This window comes from Heteronotia binoei, chromosome 1 (assembly GCF_032191835.1).
Source record: "Heteronotia binoei isolate CCM8104 ecotype False Entrance Well chromosome 1, APGP_CSIRO_Hbin_v1, whole genome shotgun sequence".
In the NCBI taxonomy this organism is placed as follows: domain Eukaryota; kingdom Metazoa; phylum Chordata; class Lepidosauria; order Squamata; family Gekkonidae; genus Heteronotia; species Heteronotia binoei.
Window position 1 is genome coordinate 233,712,806 of NC_083223.1, and position 20,594 is coordinate 233,733,399.

A 20,594-nucleotide genomic window follows, 5' to 3' on the forward strand; every position below is an offset into this window, starting at 1 on the left:
TCTCTGCTACACTAGTGAGAAATGGGGAAAGAAGCTCTAACAAAACAGAACAGAGCTAGCTTACAACTGGCTAAAGTTCCAGTCATGTTCTCGTACATGTTCTTGTACTCTATACTTGAAGCCAAGTTGTCATCCTAAACCATTCATTTCCTCTAGAATCTCTTTGCTGCAGCAGGCCCTCTTATACCTCTACTGGATTGGTGTCTGGGATAACTGACCCATTTGTCTAGTGTCTGAATCAGCTTCTGGGTTCAAATCCCAAAACTATGGTACCTCAGTCTCCACTTCGAGTATGTCCTCTCCAGTTGAAGGAACATCCTTCCATCCTACAATCTCCACTGGCATGCCCGGGGAGGCAGTCTCCATTGCCTTGCCATTTTCATCAAACATGAGGCGCACTTTTGCCCAGCTTTTTCCTGCAACCAAAATACAGCCCTTTCTCAGAGTTCCTCTTTGGATAATAGCTGTGGTTACTGGACTAGATGGGGGAGAAAAGAAAGAAAATTACATTTGGTTCCACATTTGTAAGTACAGATAGATCATGTCAGTTTATGTTTTGTGAAAGAAAAAAAACATGGACTTCACCAGGACATTTCTCTTCAAGTGTTTCCCCATTGCACTGAGAAGGTGTTAAAGACAGAAAAGAGAGAAATGTTTTCAGTGGTTATCACCCAAATGGCTGTGTGCAGAGCACCAGATACGAACAGAGTGAGTCTGCCTGCAGTCTTCAAATGGCTCTGTATTTTGCAGTTTGAATTGAGTATCTTTTTCTCCTGAGGTTTTAAGTTATATTACAAACAGCAAAATGGTGAGAAAAGAAAGTATAAGAAAATGTATGCATTAATCAATTTCAGTGGACATTTTCCAAAAAGTTCTGAAGTTTTTATGCCAGTGTACAATATACAGATAATGATGATGCAAATATTCTGGATCATGATTTTTTAAAAATATGCACAATGCAAGAAATGTTAGCAAGTTCACATATCACATGAACAAAAGTTGCTACCTCACACAAAGTCAGACCGCTGATCCACCTAGCTCTATATAACCTACTTTGACTGGCAAGGGTCTCAGACAGAGAGACTTCCTTTCCCCTCTTTTTAAAACTGCAGATGCCATGAATAGAATCTAACACCTTTGGCATGCAAAGTAGGTGCCTTCTTGCTTTAAAACGGTGAGCCAAAAGTTGCTGGTTTAAAATAAGTATCTACTCAAACAAAGTTGGGAATTCCAATATAACTAATTATGCAAAAGATTACAGTTCTGGCAGAAAATGAAAAGATGCATGACACTGTGCCTTACCCTTTTCCTTTGTCTGTTCGAGACTCTATGATGGTTCCTTCTACTAGGCCTGTGAAGTCTGCCTTCAGTTCCAAAACTTCAGCAAGCGTGACAGTTGCTTCTGCCAAAGCCATCAAGTTGTCACCCTATGCCCAATCAGAGAGTTCAGTGGAGAATGACAAGTCACAATAGGATCAAGAAAACGGAGCCCTGACACATAGCTCTACCAATGACTTTGGGAGATTTTTAGACCTAATACTTAACAGTTTTGCTTAGAAGACAATTTAGGACTGGGACAAAACTGCAAAATGGGGAGGGACGATGGCTCAGTGGTAGAGCATCTGCTTGGGAAGCAGAAGGTCCCAGGTTCAATCCCCGGCATCTCCAAAAAAGGGTCCAGGCAAATAGGTGTGAAAACCCTCAGCTTGAGACCCTGGAGAGCCGCTGCCAGTCTGAGAAGACAATACTGACTTTGATGGACCAAGGGTCTGATTCAGTATAAGGCAGCTTCATATGTCCATATGCAGTAACCAGTTAGAGGCTGCTACCATGAGCCATTCATCAGCTGCATCATCATCAGTCAGTTTTTCTTTACACTCAACTTTCGTTCTTGTTTGGAGTTTTGAACATACATGATTCATTATTCAAGTGGATTACTAAATTTCACAAATTAAAAAAAATTCTCTCATCACCCAACAGTGGCTCCCTCAAATGAACCAACTAAAACTTTTTTGATTTATATATCAATGAGGATTTTTTTCCTGTATAGAAACAATAAATACACAAAAACATCTGCACACTTCCTGTAGTGTCCTTCCAATCCTCTTCTTGAGCCCTGCTCTCAGTGCCTGCAGAGGTGATGTGCGTGGCAACCAGAGACCAGGCTTCTTCAGCAGTGGTGCCTGGAATGTACCCCCCCACACACACACACCTTGAGGTTTGCAGGCCAAAACGTTTCTTTTTACCCTCACTTTTAACTGTGGGGGTGGGTCTCATCTTTTAGAGCTGTTTTTATGGTCTGCTCCTAGCCTGAATGTCTTTATTCTCCTGGCTGGTTTAATTATTCATAATTTATTCATAATTTGTGCTTTAAAAACATTATTTTATTGTATTTTTACCCTGTGAGCTGCCTCAAGTAGGCCTCTGGAGAGGCAGCAGATAAACATTTTTAATTAAATAATATTTATTAAATGAAACACCTTATGGTAGAAATCCACCTGGAACTAGATTGTGCAAAAATCCAACATGCTTTTGGTTCATGAGCCAAGTTGAGTTTGCAAACATGTTATATCCTAATGTTTGCTGGTCCCTTTCTGCAGTCTAGTTCAAGACAGATTTTCACACTATAGAGATTTCAGAATGTCATCTTGTTGCAAAAACAGCCCACATGAATATTGCACTATTTACTGAAAACACTTGCATCCTACCTTTTGATCCTGATGTACCAAGATGAATCACCATAATTCTGTTTTCATTTTCCAGAAATCAAGTAAACAGAAATCCCAGTTTGCACAACAATGGCCTTGAAATGCTCCATTACCTTCAATGCGGAGATGTTGATAGTCTGAACATCTCCTCCATAGTCTTCACAAACCACATCATGAGCAAGCAGCATTTTCTTCACTCTTTCAGGATCAGCTTGAAGCTTGTCACATTTGTTGATGGCAACAATAATTGGAACTGAGAACAGCACAGCAATGAAAAAAGGGAGGGAGAAGAAAGAGGAAAGAATGAGAAAGGCAAAAACAAAGTTAGATTTTTTTTCCCCCGGCAAGGTCTTCCTTCAAATAAAAGTAGTTTTATTTGCTACATCACTTCTATTTAATCATTTCCAATGGAACAACTTATTGATATTTATTAAAGCATTTACAACCTGCCTTTCCTCTCAGTTCAAAGCCACTTACAATCTATATTAATAATTCTCTTATCGCCATGGCCAAACCGAGGATGGCCATTTGCTAATGTTTTGAGAACAAACAACTGGCCCATCACATATCAGTTAGTGTCTCTGGCATTCCATTGGCTGACTTCCCTGCCCTGCCTACTCCGACCCAGGAATGTTGAATAAACTGCCAGAAGCAGTCTTACCTCAGAGACAGCTACATCTCTTAGCTCTTCTCTGTCAACCTGCTTCAGAAAGGGCTGCAGAGCTCCTGTGGCCTCACAAAAGGCCCTGTGAACAGCCCACACAGAGGGCTTCCCAGAACACACAGCCTCCGAAGGCCACTCCAACAGCCAGGGAGCCTGACTCCGCCTCAGAGGGCATGGCTGTCCCACCTTTACTGTCTTTCACTCCCTCTCTCCCTCCTCTCCTCAGCCTTGCCCCAAGATGGTTGCCTGAGAAGGAGATAAGGAAGCCTCACAGAGTGTTTGTTCAGATCAAAGGGGGGAGAGAAATGAGGAGAATGATGTCAGCTGCTTTGGTCCCCCTCTCCCACACACACACTGTGAAGAAAGACTGTCCTTTTCCTTAGAGGCCGCAGGGTTGGCAACTCCAGGTTAGGAACTTCCAGATGGCAGAGATCAGCTCCCCTTGAGGTACGGGGAGGGAGGTGGAGGGATTAATGCCTTCACTTGGGTGGGTGGGAAGACAGCAAGGCTGGGGGGGGGGGGGGCGGCACTTGCCCAGAGGCCTTTAGTGGTACCTTTCCAAGCTGGTGGGAAATTCCTAAAGGATCACTACAGGCCTCTGAGGGAAAGGCCTTTCCTCCTGGGGAACCACTGTTGTCAATCTCCAGGTGAGGGCTGGAAATCTCTCAGAATTACAACTGCTACCCTGATAGATGGCAGAGATCAGTTCCCCTTGAGGTGCAGGCAGGGGGAGTGAATGCCTTCACTTGGGTGGGTGGGAAGATAGCAAGGCTGTGGGGGGGGGGGGCACTTGCCCAGAGGCTTTTAGTGGTACCTTTCCAGGTGGGTGGGAAATTCCTAAGGGATCACTACAGGCCTCTGAGGAAAGGGCCTTTCCTCCTGGTGAACTGCTGTTGCCAATCTCCAGGTGAGGGCTGGAGAAATCTCAGAATTTTAACTGATCTCCAGATACATGGCAGAGATCAGCTCCCCTTGAGGTGGGGAGAATTAATGCTTTCACTTAGGTGGGTGGGAAGACAGCCAGATGGGGGGGGGGCATTTGCCCAGAGGTTTTTAGTGGTACCTTTCCAGGTTGGTAAGAAATTCCCAAAGGATAACTACAGGCCTCTGAGAGAAAGGTCTTTCCTCCTGGGGAACCACCAGAAACCTTAGTGTCATTTTCCTATGTAGAAGTTGCAGGGTGAGGGAAGGCAATGGAAAGCTGAAGTCAGAGGGGCATACAAAGGAAAGGAGATAGGGTTGCCAACTTCAGGAGGGATAGGGCCTGGAGAGGATAGGGTTTGAGAAGAGATAGGACCTCAGACAGGTACAATGCCATTTCCTTCTGGGGAGCCACAGGAGATCATTCAGATTTACAACTGCTCTCTAGATGGCACAGATTAGCTCCCCTTGAGGTGGGAGGGGGGCAGTCAATGCCTTCACTTGGGTGGGTGGGAAGACAGCAAGGGTGGCAGGCACTCGCCCAGAGCCTCCTTCTAGAGCAGGGGTGACCAAACTTGCTTAAGAGCCACACAGAATAACCGTCAGATGCTTGAGAGCCACACAACATGGACATTAGATGTTTAAGAGTCACAAGGAAAGCAGGAAGGAAGATCAAGGAGGGAGAGAGATAGAAAGAATGCTACTTTAAATGTATTCTCTAAGCGGCTGGCTAGCTTGCTTTGAGAAGAAGGGATTTAAAGAAAGAAGTGTCTTCTCCAAGCTGGCTGGCGGAGCAGTGGGGGCTTCAAGAGCCACACAACATTTGTGAAAGAGCCACAGGTAGCTCCTGAGCCATAGTTTGGCCACCCTGTTCTAGAGCCTGTTGTATTTTTCTTCACAACGGGCGTTACTCCTAGTAAGAGATAATGCTCTTGTTCGTGCACCGAAAGATAAGGACTGTATTGATGACCCTGAGAGGAGATAGGGCTATGTGCAGTATGTCAAAGTAGAGCTTTATCCTTAAAACAAAATCAATTAGAATTACCTTTGGCATTTTTAGCATGTTGAATAGATTCCACAGTCTGCTTCATTACTCCATCTTCTGCTGCTACTACCAATATTACGATATCAGTGACATATGTTCCTCTTGCTCTCATAGCTGAAAATGCAGCATGGCCAGGAGTATCAAGAAAAGTGATCTTTTCCCCAGAAGGCAAGTGCACTGCGGAAGCAATGAAAAGACTCACATAATGTCTTGAATAAAGATTCAGTGCTCCCTGCACCATTTTAATGAAACATTCGGCACAAATGGCCATTTCTATAAAGGTGGCAATAACTTTTCAGTAAAGAAAAATTCTGATTTCTGGACATAAGTGTCTGGTTTCTAAACACTGAAATCTTCTTCAACTGCTGCAGTCGATGCTCCACTGTAAACCCTCTCTGAGGACAAAGCTTTCTTCAAATAATTCCTCCTTAGGCTTGCAATTCCGTGCTGTAGAATTTAGAGCAGGATCAATCGCTGAATGCCTAAACTGAGAATTGTAAAGACACATTCAACTATTATAAACATTTGTCTGGGGCACATTCAAATGTCTTAATAAGTCTCTGTCCAAATTGAACATGAATAAATCTCATATTTATGCATTCTTGGTCCCATCTTCCCCAGTATCAAAGGCTTCCCAAACCAGGAGACTTCCAATCAAACTTCATTTTGCTATGGCATCTGAATGCAGAAATGTGAACAAACTGGAGTTTATTTCCACTCCCCAAACTAAGCTAGGATTACAATGTGATTTACAATTTAGGCGACGAAGACACAAATTCCACTTTGCCTAAATGCTCATATTCAGAATTACAGCAAACTGAGGCTTTGTTGAAGGCTTCTCATATCAGAAAGCTTTCAGTGGCACTCCATGCAAGAGGGGAGGAGGGATATAATCAATAGGTTGATGTCATCCAGCTTTTGTTTCTCCTTATCCAGATCTCCTGGTAACATAGTAGAGGTCCTGAATCACTGCCTGTCTGCTGTGGTTAATTGTTAGATTGAAAAAAAATGAAACTAAATCTTGACAAGACACTGCTGGTTGGGAAAGTGAAGATCTTGAAAGACAATGTGCTCCCCACTTCTGATGGGAGTTCAGCTGACCCTTGTTGACTTAGTTAAAAGCCCTGAGGGTCATACTGGATCCAACATTACTACTGGCAGGAATCATTTTGTAGAAAAATAGGTGGTGGAGCTTATCCAGGGATTGTTATGCAGCTGCACATACTATTCAATGGACATGGAGGTGGAACTCTCAGAAGGAGGAGGTGGAACTCTCAGAAAGGTTCAGGAGCTCTGCTCCTGTGAGCTCCCACTGAATCCGAGGCCTGACTACTGGAGAAGCAAGTAAATGCAAGCGGCATAATTTTCTTCCAGCTTAATCTAGTCAGAAAGAAGGATGAATACTTTAATTCAACCAATCTCAGCTCTTCTATAGTGCTTGTATACAGCTCCCCACCCTCTGGCTTCCTATTGTCATCAATGAGGCCTTTGGGACAGCAGGAAACAGACAGGCATCCCCCCAACATCCCAGGATCTGAGCCAAGTTCACCTCCACCTTTTACAGACCATCAATGGGGCCACGACCTTGAGACAGGAAGCAGCCCAGATGTCCCTCATTGTCCTTGGATCTAGATCAATCCCTTCCCCAAGAAACATAGTGCACTCTAGATCAAGCTACATTTGGTACTTAATAAATAATGACATTTCCCCCCCTTAAAGCAACATTCAGTTAGAACAGTAAACCTGAGCAAGGGGGTTATCAGACAAATAAATCATACCTAGAAAGGCACCAATATGCTGGGTGATGCCTCCTGCCTCCATTGCGGCCACCTGAGTTTTTCGCAGGCTGTCAAGAAGAGTTGTTTTCCCGTGGTCAACATGGCCCAGTATGGTAACAACTGGAGGCTTCGGGGTTAATAAAGCTGGATCTGCAGGAGGCCTGCAACAAACAGTAATGCATTTGTTTGCGACAGAAACTGTCCTTGGGTTCCTCCTCAAGAGTCTTTTTAATGGGCTCCTTAATTATGCTAAGCAACACAAATCTCAGCATGTTATCATCATCATCCACAAGCCACAGCTCAGTGAAGTCCAGCACAGACATCTCCTTTCTACAGAAAGAGGAAGGTTCAAGAATGTATGGCTAAATGGAACACTGTAACCCTTTCACTGTAAAAGGTTTTGTATCTCTCAGGGCTTCCCTTAAGCAGGAACAGAAAAGCAGTTACAGGAAAAAAAGGGGATATAAGCAAACACAGGAAGAACCAAAGATGTTACCTCCTTACAGCATCTTTATTTTCTTTGACTTTATCCTCTTTTAGCTTGGCCCATTTAGGTTTCATACCAGATTTCTTAATAATGTGCTTGATCCACACTTCATTTAAGACTGAGTCTGGTTCCAGTGCATCTAAATCAACGTCCATGTTTAACAGAGCTTCATATATGTGATCTAATTACAGAAGCAAAAAGACATGTCCTTAATAATGCTTAAATTGCGGTGAAGACACACAAATTTACAGACACCCTCTGTCATGAATGCTCCAGCCAACAGATGAGGCCTATAGCTAACCTAGGGTGGCCATAATGTCTGAAGGCCAGCCAGGGACACCTTGGGGGGGGGGGGAGGTAGGGTTGCGCGCGCAAAGCGAGCTAGACTGCTGTTCTTTTGAGGGGTTATAGAGTGTTTCGAGCCCGTCCCTGTGGCATCGGTCGCATCGTTGTGGGACTCAGGGGGCCGGCGCAGCGGCACGCCGAAGCAGCCTGTCACTAATAACACAGGTCGAGATGCAGGACAGGAACCTGGAAGTGACCGACAGGCTGCTTCAGCGTGCCGCTGCGCCGGCCCCCTGGGCCCCACAACGATGGGACTGATGCCACAGGGACGGGCTCGAAACACTCTATAACCCCTCAAAAGAACAGCAGTCTAGCTCGTTTCCCCCGAGCCCTGCCGCCATAAGCCTCAAGGGGGCTCATTTTGCGGCATCTCCCGGCGGGAGGGTGGCACCCGCACGGGACACATATCAAATGAAAGAGGGGGCGCAGGGCTATCAGAAACAGCCGGCAGAGGGAGTCGGGAGACCACCCCACTGGGGGATCCACACCCCGAAAGTGATGAAGGTGGCGCAGATAGAGCCAACAGAGCAAACAGGACAAAATAAATAGGCTGCATTATGCAGCACAGTTGAGAAAGTGCCTTATCCCATATACTGATGAAGTAAATACAGGATCTGAGAACAAAATTGCACCAGAAGACACAAACACAAAGCTCCCTTACACTGAATCAGTGCTTGGGTCCACCAAAGTCAGTACTGTCTAGTCCAGTCACAAACACAAAGCTCCCTTACACTGAATCAGTGCTTGGGTCCACCAAAGTCAGCATTGTCTAGTCCAGTCACAAACACAAAGCTCCCTTACACTGAATCAGTGCTTGGGTCCACCAAAGTCAGTATTGTCTACTCTAGTCACAAACACAAAGCTCCCTTACACTGAATCAGTGCTCGGGACCACCAAAGTCAGTATTGAGGAGGCATGTGAGGAGGAAACTGAAAGGAAAGGTAAATACGGTCAAAACCCTTGGGGAAGCTTGGAGACTATTTAAAACTATAATCCTAGAAGCTCAGATAAAATACATACCACAAGTTAGGAAAGGCACAAACAGGTATAAGAAGAGGCCAGCATGGTTAACAAACAAAGTAATGGAAGCTGTAAAAGGTAAGAAGGACTCCTTTAAGCGGTGGAAAACCAGTCCAAGTGAGATTAATAAAAGGGAACACAGGCAGTGGCAAATCAAATGCAAGACTGTGATCAGGCAGGCAAAAAGGGACTATGAGGAGCATATTGCAAAAAACATTAAGACCAACAATAAAAATTTCTTCAAATATATTAGAAGTAGGAAACCAGCCAGGGAAGCAGTGGGGCCCTTGGATGACCATGGGGTAAAAGGATTACTGAAGGAGGATGGGGAAATGGCTGAGAAGCTGAATGCATTTTTTGCCTCCGTCCTCACCGTGGAAGATGAGAAGTGTTTGCCCGCCCCAGAACCACTAATATTGGAAGGGGTGTTGAAAGACCTGAGTCAGATTGAGGTGACAAAAGAGGAGGTCCTACAACTGATAGACAAATTAAAAACTAATAAGTCACCGGGTCCGGATGGCATACATCCGAGAGTTCTGAAAGAACTCAAAGTTGAACTTGTGGATCTTCTAACAAAAATCTGTAATCTTTCATTGAAATCTGCCTCCGTTCCTGAGGACTGGAAGGTAGCAAATGTCACCCCCATCTTTAAAAAGGGTTCCAGAGGAGATCCGGGAAATTACAGGCCAGTCAGTCTGACTTCAATACCGGGAAAGTTGGTAGAAACCATTATCAAGGACAGAATGAGTAGGCACACTGATGAACACGGGTTATTGAGGAAGACTCAGCATGGGTTCTGCAAGGGAAGATCTTGCCTCACTAACCTGTTACATTTCTTTGAGGGGGTGAACAAACATGTGGACAAAGGAGACCCGATAGATGTTGTTTACCTTGACTTCCAGAAAGCTTTTGATAAAGTTCCTCATCAAAGGCTCCTTAGAAAGCTTGAGAGTCATGGAGTAAAAGGACAGGTCCTCTTGTGGATCAAAAACTGGCTGAGTAATAGGAAGCAGAGAGTGAGTATAAATGGGCAGTCTTCGCAGTGGAGGACGGTAAGCAGTGGGGTGCCGCAGGGCTCGGTACTGGGTCCCATCCTCTTTAACTTGTTCATAAATGATTTAGAGTTGGGAGTGAGCAGTGAAGTGGCCAAATTTGCGGATGACACTAAATTGTTCAGGGTGGTGAGAACCAGAGAGGATTGTGAGGAACTCCAAAGGGATCTGTTGAGGCTGGGTGAGTGGGCGTCAACGTGGCAGATGCGGTTCAATGTGGCCAAGTGCAAAGTAATGCACATTGGGGCCAAGAATCCCAGCTACAAATACAAGTTGATGGGGTGTGAACTGGCAGAGACAGACCAAGAGAGAGATCTTGGGGTCATGGTAGATAATTCACTGAAAATGTCAAGACAGTGTGCGTTTGCAATAAAAAAGGCCAACGCCATGCTGGGAATTATTAGGAAGGGAATTGAAAACAAATCAGCCAGTATCATAATGCCTCTGTATAAATCGATGGTGCGGTCTCATTTGGAGTACTGTGTGCAGTTCTGGTCGCCGCACCTCAAAAAGGATATTATAGCATTGGAGAAAGTTCAGAAAAGGGCAACTAAAATGATTAAAGGGCTGGAACACCTTCCCTATGAAGAAAGGTTGAAACGCTTAGGGCTCTTTAGCTTGGAGAAACGTCGACTGAGGGGTGACATGATAGAAGTTTACAAGATAATGCATGGGATGGAGAAAGTAGAGAAAGAAGTACTTTTCTCCCTTTCTCACAATACAAGAACTCGTGGGCATTCGATGAAATTGCTGAGCAGACAGGTTAAAACGGATAAAAGGAAGTACTTTTTCACCCAAAGGGTGATTAACATGTGGAATTCACTGCCACAGGAGGTGGTGGCGTCCACAAGCATAGCCACCTTCAAGAAAGGGTTAGATAAAAATATGGAGCAGAGGTCCATCAGTGGCTATTAGCCACAGTGTGTGTGTGTGTGTGTGTGTGTGTATATATATATATATATATATATATATATATATATATATATATTTGGCCGCTGTGTGACACAGAATGTTGGACTGGATGGGCCATTGGCCTGATCTAACATGGCTTCTCTTATGTTCTTATGTCTACTCCTGTCATAAACACAAAGCTCCCTTACACTGAATCAGTGCTTGGGTCCACCAAAGTCAGCATTGTCTAGTCCAGTCACAAACACAAAGCTCCCTTACACTGAATCAGTTCTTGGGTCCACCAAAGTCAGTATTGTCTAGTCCAGTCACAAACACAAAGCTCCCTTACACTGAATCAGTGCTTGGGTCCACCAAAGTCAGCATTGTCTACTCCAGTCACAAACACAAAGCTCCCTTACACTGAATCAGTGCTTGGGTCCACCAAAGTCAGTATTGTCTACTCCAGGGGTGGCCAGAGGGAGGGAAGGAAGGAAGGAGGGAGGGAGGAAGGAGGGAGGGAGGGAAGGAAGGGAGGAGGGAGGGAGGGAAGGAGGGAAGGAAGGAAGGAAGAAAGGAAGGAGGGAGGGAGGAAGGAGGGAGGGAGGGAAGGAAGGAAGGGAGGAGGGAGGGAGGGAAGGAGGGAAGGAAGGAAGGAAAAAGGGAGGGAGGGAGGGAGGGAGGGAAGGAAGGAAGGAAGGAAGGAAGGAAGGAAGGAAGGAGGGAAGGAAGGAGGGAAGGAAGGAGGGAAGGAAGGGAGGGTGGGAAGAAAGGAAGGAAGAAAGGGAGGGAGGAGGGAGGGAGGGAGGAAGGGAGGGAAGGAAGGAAGGGAGGGAGGGAGGGAGGGAAGGAAGGGAGGAGGGAGGGAGGGAAGGAGGGAGGAAGGAAGGAGGGAGGGAGGGAAGGAAGGAGGGAAGGGAGGGAAGGGAGGGAGGGAAGGAGGCAAGGAAGGAAGGAAGGAAGGGAGGAGGGAGGGAGGGAAGGAAGGGAGGAGGGAGGGAGGGAAGGAAGGGAGGAGGGAAGGAGGGAAGGAAGAAAGGAAGGAAGGGAGGAGGGAGGGAGGGAAGGAAGGAAGGAAGGAAGGAAGAAAGGAAGGAAGGAGGGAGGGAGGGAGGAAGGAGGGAGGAGGGAGGGAGGGAGGGAGGGAGGGAGGGAGGGAGGGAAGGAAGGAAGGAAGGAAGGAAGGAAGGAAGGAAGGAAGGAAGGAAGGAAGGAAGGAAGGAAGGAAGGAAGGAAGGAGGGAAGGAGGAGGGAAGGAGGGCCTCTCCGCTGCCTCCGCGGGCCTCTGGAGGGCCTCCAGGGACCCGCGGCGGCTTCTCCGCTGCCTCCGCGGGCCTCTGGAGGCCCTCCAGGGACCCGCGGGGGCCGCTCCGCTGCCTCCCCGGGCCTCTGGAGGCCCTCCAGGGACCCGCGGCGGCCTCTCCGCGGCCTCCCCGGCCTCCGCCACCGCCGCCTTCCCCGCGCGCGCGGCCCACCGGCTCCCCGCTGGCTATACCGGGACTTTCTAATGGTCCCGGTATAGCCAGCCCGGGAGCCAGGAATTGGGGGCCAGAACCGGGAAAGTCCCGGGAGACCGGGACGGTCTGGCCACCCTAAGCTAACCACTACAGTGGTCACAAGATTCAGGCCTTTGCTATTTTGTCAGAGCCTGGTATACAGGTCACAAATTTCACTGTGTAAGGAGACAAGGGGCCGGTCACAGAGTAAGCCCTTGAAGGCTAAAAGGTTGCCAGCACCCCAGCTGGGACTGAGAGGAAAGGGAAAGCAGCTGCACCTGCAGCAGCCAGGTGACAAGGTTGGGCATTTAAGCTGCATCAAATGGCCGCTGGAGGAGGAGGAGGCTGAGGCATGGGAGGCCACTTCAGAGGCTGTGGGGCAGTAAAAATAAGGGCTAGAGAAAGACTGCTTCTCCAGGAGATCGTAAGCCTGCATTCCTGTTGACCCGTGCACAGCCATATGGCTGGGGGAGGAAAGGCTCTGGCAAGGGTGATGGAGGCTATAGAACTTTTCTTTGAAACTCACTTTGGGACTATGTTAAAACTGTGGTTGGACATTTGAAGGAATAAAGTGCACATAGCAGAGAACACAAGACTCCACGTGGTCCCTTACACACTGCTTTTTATTATTACAACCATCCTCCTCAAATATTACACAGAGTGAAGAAAATCTAACATAGGCAGCTAAAGAGTTACAATAAAGGATTTTTTTTAAAAAAAGCTTCCAACTGGGATCAATTTTACTGAGAACCCATTAAAGTGAAACTTATCACTGATGAAAACAGCTCAGGCTCATCAGAAGCAGATGGCTGAGGAACACTCCAGGGGATGAAAGACTGCTTATACAAACCCCCCTCACAGGCCATTGCGGTACTGCAAAGGCAGGAAATCGTAAAAGAATTAAAAGGGGGCTAATGAGCAACTATCAGCTATCAGAGACACAGTGCAATCGTATGTGTGTCTATTCAGATGTAATTCTTATTAAGGTCAATGGGGCTTAATCCCACAAAAGTGTGCACAGGACTGCAGCCACAGACTCTCTGCCAGTGAAGAGAAAAGCTAGTATGTAATGAAAATGCTAAGAGATCTGTTCATGTGAGACCCAAGAAAACACGGAAAGGGCACATGAAAGTCTACCTAGGATTCATTCCCTATGCACTGAGCATAAAGCAATCTAGATATAAGAAGCTGGCTCATTCCATCAGCCCTCTGAGTCTGGCGCTACGAACTCTGATGGGGCACCAGTTCTCCAAGGTCTCAGGCGATGGGGCCTTGTGCAGGCTGCAGCCTTGGATCTCTTTCAAATGCAGCATCAGCCAGCTCAGGCCCCATCAGCACAAATTTCAAGTTAGGTTATTTTGTTCTACTGTGCATCATCTTACACTTATCAACTGTGCACTTCATTCACCATGTTGTTGCCCACTCACACAATTCAGAGCATTTCGCAATCTGCCCTGCTTTTCACCATCCTGAGTAATCCACAAACCTGACCACTGCACTGCCCCCACCCCCAATTCCAAATAATCTATGAACAGATTAAATATCACCAGTCCCTTGTGGAATCAAGCTGATTACTCCTTTCATTACAATAACTGTCCATTTTCTCCTACTCTCTTCTTCCTGTTATTTAACCAAGTTTTAATCTGTAAGATTATCCCATGAGTGCCAAGTCTTTGGTGAGGTACCCTATCAAAAGTCTTTTGGAAGTCTGTATATAATATTTACCAAATCACACTTATTCAAATATTTGTGGATTGCTATAAGCCACCCAGAGCCCCCTGTGGGGAGAGGGTGTGGTGTATAAAATAAATAAATAAATATTTGTTAGCCTGCTCAAAGAATCCCAAAAGACTGTCTTCAGCATTCCCTATGTGCTTAATAATTTTACCTTTAATTTTACCTTTAATTAATACAGTTTAATTACAAGTTTACCTTTAATTACAGCTACAGGAGAGGCCACAATCAGTTTCTACTAATTTACTTCAAATATATGTCAGGCTAATTGACCTGTAATTCATTGGATCCTTTTTTAAAAACTGGGGTGACATTGACTATTTTCTAGTAGTCCGGCAGAAAGACTGAGTAAATGAGAAGTTGCACATACTAGTTAGCAGATCTGTTAGTTTTAAGCTTGCCTCGTGTCCTGAAACCTCACCTCTTGGCACCTGGATTCGACCCAATTCTTCAGACACTCTTTCCCAAAACAGCAGCTCCACAGCGAGTACATGCCCCACATTTTCAGGGGAAACAGGCATAAATACTTAATTTCATTCTCTGGCATTTCCCCATCTTTCTTAAGCAATCTTTTCACTCCTTTGTCATCTAAAGGCCCAACCATCTCCCTAACCAGTTTCCTGCTCCTGTTATATTCAAATAAACATTTATCTTTCGTCTTAATTTTTTTTAACAATTCTTTTTGCTTGCATTACTGTCAAATGACACTTGTTTTGCCAGAACCTGTGCTCTTTTCTGTTCACCTCATTATGAAAATCTTTCCACTTTTTAAAGAAACCCTTATTTACCTGTTATAGTTTCCTGAACTTATTAACCATGCAGGCATCTGTTTAGACTTAGTAGTTCCTTTTCTAACTTGAGGGAGTTATTCTCTCTGGGCCCCAGTTCATGTGGTTTTAAACAATTTCAAGGCATCCAGAAAGGAGTGGGAGCCCAAAGTACAATGGGCAGAATATATGACCAGTCAAAAGCAGAAGGCCAGGCTTTTGGCATGTGCAGCGAAGCCCAGACAACCTAGAGGCTTCACAATAAAATTCACACAGTGGGTCACTGAATAAAGACTTCAAGAAGGAACCGCTGGGGAAAAGACCTGCAGATGATGCCCTGTGAAAATGCAATGCATTCTTTGCACAAAGACCCAGGCTCACCTATATCTTTACGCATGGCTTTTGCAAGAGCTTTCACAGTCATCTCAGTCATTATCTCAACCTCCTGCTTCTCCGCTTGTGGTTTTATCTGTCGAAGTTTCTCTTTGCCAGATTTCTTTCTCTACAAAAGAGTTAAAAGAAGGGAACAGTGCTAAGGAAAAGAATGAATAGGCAATGTTTCAAAAGAAGCCTTGATCTTGCATCTGGAAGTCATTTTGCCTAGCACCAGAGCTAACATTATTCCATACGAATTAAATTAAGATTTAGCGATTCTATTAACACACTTCCTATCTCTGCACTACTTCATTGCATATGAAATATAGGTGTCTCTAAGTGAAAATATAGCTACTCTAAACTTGTCCCAGAAACACACAGAAAGACAAAGTCCTTCTTCCTGCATCTTATTTGTGTCCAAAGCAGTTCTCAGTTTTTATGCGGTTGCTGCATCTCTCAGGTCTAAAATACCTTTTGATTTGCTCAGGGCAGAAAAAGAGCACTAATGTTCTCCCCTCCAGCAAGATGATGATGATATCACATGAACTGCCGCATGTTGCAGCCTCATGTCCACTGACAATGCTGAGGGCTGGTGGTGGACTCCTTTAAAGAACTTTCCCTTTACCTAGAGATACGAAGGCCCAGTAACACCTCCTGCCTTTTCCCACTGAAAATAACTCCTTATCATGATGGGGGAAAAGGGGCCACAAGGTGCACAGAGCAGGAGACGACAGCTGCAGAAGGTGGGGATTTAAGGTGCAGGGTGGCGGTCACGGGAAGCTGGTAACAAGATGGGGGAAAAGAAGGAATAAAAGGTGTTGCAGCAAGAGAGGTCTCTGTCTCCTCCTTTCATGACACTTATGAAATATTTTCTCTTTTAGAATCAATGAAATGCTTTTTAAGAATGATTTTTACTCATTCAAAATGTATAGTATGAAGATTTTTGTAAGGCAATTCACAGCGTTAGACAATAATCACAACACAACACTCAGATCTGAGACTTCTTTCTACACCTAAAGGGTGTTGCTGTCTTCATGAGATTTTGTCTGGAGATTGCTGCTCGTCTTCCTCGGCTCACCTTTAAAACTACACGCTACTGCACTCAAAACACGCTCTCCCTCCAGCATTGGCTATATTAGCAGAAGACTCACAGTGCAAACCCAAGTAGAGTTATATACTTCTAAGCTCACTGACTATAATGGTTTTAGAAGGATGTTATTCTGCATGGGACTATATGGTCAGACACTTATTGTTTTACATTTCGTAAGTATACCAAATGCTAGAATTCTGTACCATAATTAAGTTATTTTTTATTTTTGCTAATTTCTATCCCACAAATGGCCTCAAGGCAGATTACAACAAGTTAACAATCACAATAAAACCAAAACAATTAAACAGCTAGTTCAAACAATTAAAATAATAAAACAATAAACAGTTAAAATTGCTCGATTTCAGGCAGAAAACAAGTCATCATATAAACAGAAGATGAACCAATGCCACATCAATAGGCCGGATGAAGGATGGAATACTGCAGCAAGGGAGGACGGACTAGATATACTATGGACGCCAGCTGTCGCACCCAAAGGCCTACTGGAACAGCTCCATTTTAAGGCCCTATGAAAAGTTAGTAGGTCAGATAGGGCCCTGATCTCTAATGGGAACATGTTCCATGAGGCCAGGACCAGGAAGAAAAAGCCCTGGCTCTAGTCGAGGCAAGACGGACATCCTTTGGGTCGGGGACAACCAACAGATGGTGATTAACTGAATGCAGAGTCCTTTGGGGTGCATATGGGGATAGGCAGTCCCTCAGATATAAGTTATAAGTTATTCAGCCAGTTTTTATTAAGGCCCCAGGCCTTTCAGAAGCAGAGTAAAACAAATAAAAACACTAATATAAAACTAATTATCTACATAAAATCTCTCCATACATCACTCATCCTAAAATATCTAACAGTTAAAAGGTTGAATATGAATAAATTATAAACCAGATGTTATCTCAGTGTGTATTTTCACTGCAGAACACAGAAACTTCTTCACAGATCCATTAATCACTAAACTAGCATTACTTAACCCCATAGATTTTAAAAAGGGGACGGACAGGCCAAAACTGGTCAGTTTCTCATCTTTTGGATTAATTTAAATTGATCAGTTATCATTAGGCTGTAAAGAAAAGTGTTCTGATCATTGATGAACAAAAGTCAGATTAGAAATCTAAAATCTGCAAACCAGGCTAATTATAGAAGTGATGCAAGACCAATTTCTAATCTAAGGACCACAGAGGGTGCACACCTAGGCACTGTTAGATTTGTTCTCATAAATTTTGTATAAATTATTCATTTTGTGTTATTAAAGCAGTAAAATAAGTTTAGATTTGACAAGGAAGTCAATACTGAATATATTTCAGTTTCCTTCAAAATAAGCCCTCTCCCACACAAATCCAGGAAAAAAACTTGAAAAGCTTTAAAACTTTTTGTTTCATTTTCAGCGACCAAGACAATCAACGCAGTATGCCCTTGGAAGTGCACAGAGCGTCTTTCCCTTTTTGGAGTAAGCAACTCTTAAAATAGAGGGAGGAAACACAACATAAGGTATGTTTAGAAACTACCCACTTCCCCCATCCTGAGTTCAATATGTTTATGAATGGTGAGTTAACCAATCTGTTACATTAAATTCTCCTTTCAGATCTCACTTGTAAACATTTTTTTTCTTACCAGTCTGTAGTTTAAAGACAGGCTAAATGAATTAATTGGCCATTTTACCAGCAAAACAAAACATTTATGAGTTCAAAAAGTATCTAACACTATACAAAGCACACACACCCTATTAATCTCTGTTCAGCATATTATCTGGAAACCCTCACCCCCAAACAAAGCTGTCTTTCATTTCATATGCTGAAAACACATGACAATCTCAGGAACAAGAATAAAATAGCTGTTAATTACCTCCTTGGTAGTTAAAAGCCTGACTTGTGAGTTGATGTCTGGGTGCCAGAGCTGAGGGTACAGCTGAACTGCGCACACAGGGTAGGCAGATGATAGTACAGACTTCCACTGTGTTCTGTAAACTTTCCCATAAGACAGAGAATGCAACTGTTTGCAAGCCCGATGCAAATAAGCCAAGTTCTCCAGTGTTAGCATCACTCTCCAGTTCATCTTTTTTTCTGCAAATAAAGAAAAAAAATGTCATGCTGAACAAGCCACCTTTTGATGTGTGAAGGACATCTGAAGTGATATATTAAAACAAGTAGGTTCACTAGATACAAAGGTGGTATTGGAGCTGTATCCATCTGATAGAACGAAGAGCGGCGCATACGCTAGGTATTGTTAACTTGCAGGTTTGTACAGAAACTAAACCCTCGGGATGCATAAAACGTGGATTCCGATGTCTCTACACTAATGCACAGAGTATGGGAAACAAACAGGAGGAACTGGAAGTCCTAATACAGAAAGGAGACTATGACATAATAGGCCTTACTGAAACGTGGTGGGATGACACTCACAACTGGAATATTAGGATTCAGGGGTACAACTTATTTAAAGGGGACAGGCAAATGAGAAAGGGCGGAGGCATAGCAGTATATGTGAAGGAGGTATATACTTGTGAGGAAATATGTGAATCTGAGCATGGCAGCTCAGTTGAGAGTCTCTGGGTAAAAATAAAAGGAGTAAGAAATAACAGTGATATTATTCTGGGGGTCTGCTATAGACCACCAAGCTAGGCAGAGGACTTGGATGAGATACTCCTACAACAGATTGCAAAGTTCTCCAAGAGAAGGGATACAGTGATCATGGGAGATTTCAATTACCTGGACATCTGTTGGAAGTCCAACTCTGCTAAAAATTAAAAGTCAAATAGATTCCTGACTTGTCTTGCTGACAACTTCCTTTTCCAGAAAGTGAAGAAGGAAACAAGGGGACCTGCTATCTTGGATTTGATTCTCACAAACAAGGAAGAATTGATTGAAGAAGTGGAAATAGTGGGCATCCTTGGCAGTAGTGACCATGTGATTTTGGAATTTACAGTCTTAGGGAAGGGAAAAGCTATACGTAGTCAGACTTATAGGTTGGACTTCAGAAAGGCAAACTTCGATAAACTTAGAACTATGCTGGGTTAAATCCCATGGTCAGAAATACTTAGGAAGAAGGGGGTTCAGGACGGATGAGAGTTTCTTAAAAGCGAAATACTGAAAGCGCAATCACAGATGATTCCTATAAGAAGAAAAAATGGAAAAAGCCTAAAGAAACCGAAGTGGCTCCATAAACAGCTCTCTAAAGACTTGAGAATAAAAAAGACTCCTTTAGGAATTGGAAGGAGGGCCTTATAACCAAGGATGAATATAAACAAATCACCAGTGCTTGTAGAGAAAAAGTTAGCAAAGCTTCAGAAGTCACTTCTAGAGTAAAACGGATAGGAAAGAATTAGCTAGAACCTCATTATGGGATGGAGGAAAACTCCACCCCCTAAACTGCTCTCCTTTCCTTTTCCTGTATGAAGAAGCTGGTTGAAATACAGCAGATGGTTACCTACGCCAGTTTGGTGTAGTGGTTAAGTGCGTGGACTCTTATCTGGGAAAACTGGGTTTGATTCCCCACTCCTCCACTTGCACCTGCTGGAATGGCCTTGGGTCAGCCGTAGCTCTGACAGAGGTTGTCCTTGAAAGGGCAGCTGCTGTGAGAGCCCTCTCAGCCCCACCCACCTCACAGGGTATCTGTTGTGGGGGGAGAAGATATAGGAGATTGTAAGTCGCTCTGAGTCTCTGATTCAAGGAGAAGGGCGGGTATAAATCTGCAATTCTTCTTCTAAAGCTCAGTATGAGCTTAGGCTGACCAAAGATGCTAAAAACAACAGAAAAGGATTCTTTTCTTATGTTCAGAGTAAGAAAAAGAGCAAGGACTTGGTAGGCCCATTGCGAGGGCAAGAAAGTGAAATCGTAACAGGTAATTTATTTATTTATTTAATTTATATCCCGCCCTCCCCACCAAAGGCAGACTCAGAGTGGCTCACAAACCAAGGGCCAACACAAACACATTAGTGTGACCGATACAATAAACAACAATAAAAACATAAAACATAAAAACAATTTAAAACATTTGCATGTGCTACTATCATAATTTCAGGCGACAATTTAAATTCTGGTGGTTAGATATACTCGGAGGTCTCAGGATCGCCATAGCGTAGTGAAGTAGGCCATTGGTGGTGTTCTTATGGGCCAATCTCATTGCTGGAGATGTTACCATTCATGTAAATGCCTGGCGAAAGAGTGCCGTTTTGCAGGCCCTGCGGAACTGTAAGAGCTCTCGCAGGGCCCTAACTT

At 44.3% G+C, this 20,594-nt stretch overlaps 1 protein-coding gene across 2 annotated transcripts in view; it reads right to left on the reverse strand.

Moving 5' to 3' along the window:
- The window catches only part of MTIF2 (mitochondrial translational initiation factor 2), a 33,066-nt gene that overhangs the window by 6,712 nt on the left and 5,760 nt on the right, over positions 1-20,594 (reverse strand). For both annotated transcript variants that reach the window (XM_060249372.1, XM_060249364.1), the window contains exons 2-9: positions 18,223-18,440; positions 15,287-15,407; positions 7,613-7,784; positions 7,117-7,277; positions 5,339-5,515; positions 2,822-2,961; positions 1,303-1,427; positions 274-478 (exon numbers count right to left, since the gene is read on the reverse strand). In XM_060249372.1, coding sequence (XP_060105355.1) covers positions 274-478; positions 1,303-1,427; positions 2,822-2,961; positions 5,339-5,515; positions 7,117-7,277; positions 7,613-7,784; positions 15,287-15,407; positions 18,223-18,432 — 1,311 coding nt within the window. In that variant the 5' untranslated portion in view covers positions 18,433-18,440. The remainder of the gene's footprint in view (positions 1-273; positions 479-1,302; positions 1,428-2,821; positions 2,962-5,338; positions 5,516-7,116; positions 7,278-7,612; positions 7,785-15,286; positions 15,408-18,222; positions 18,441-20,594) is intronic.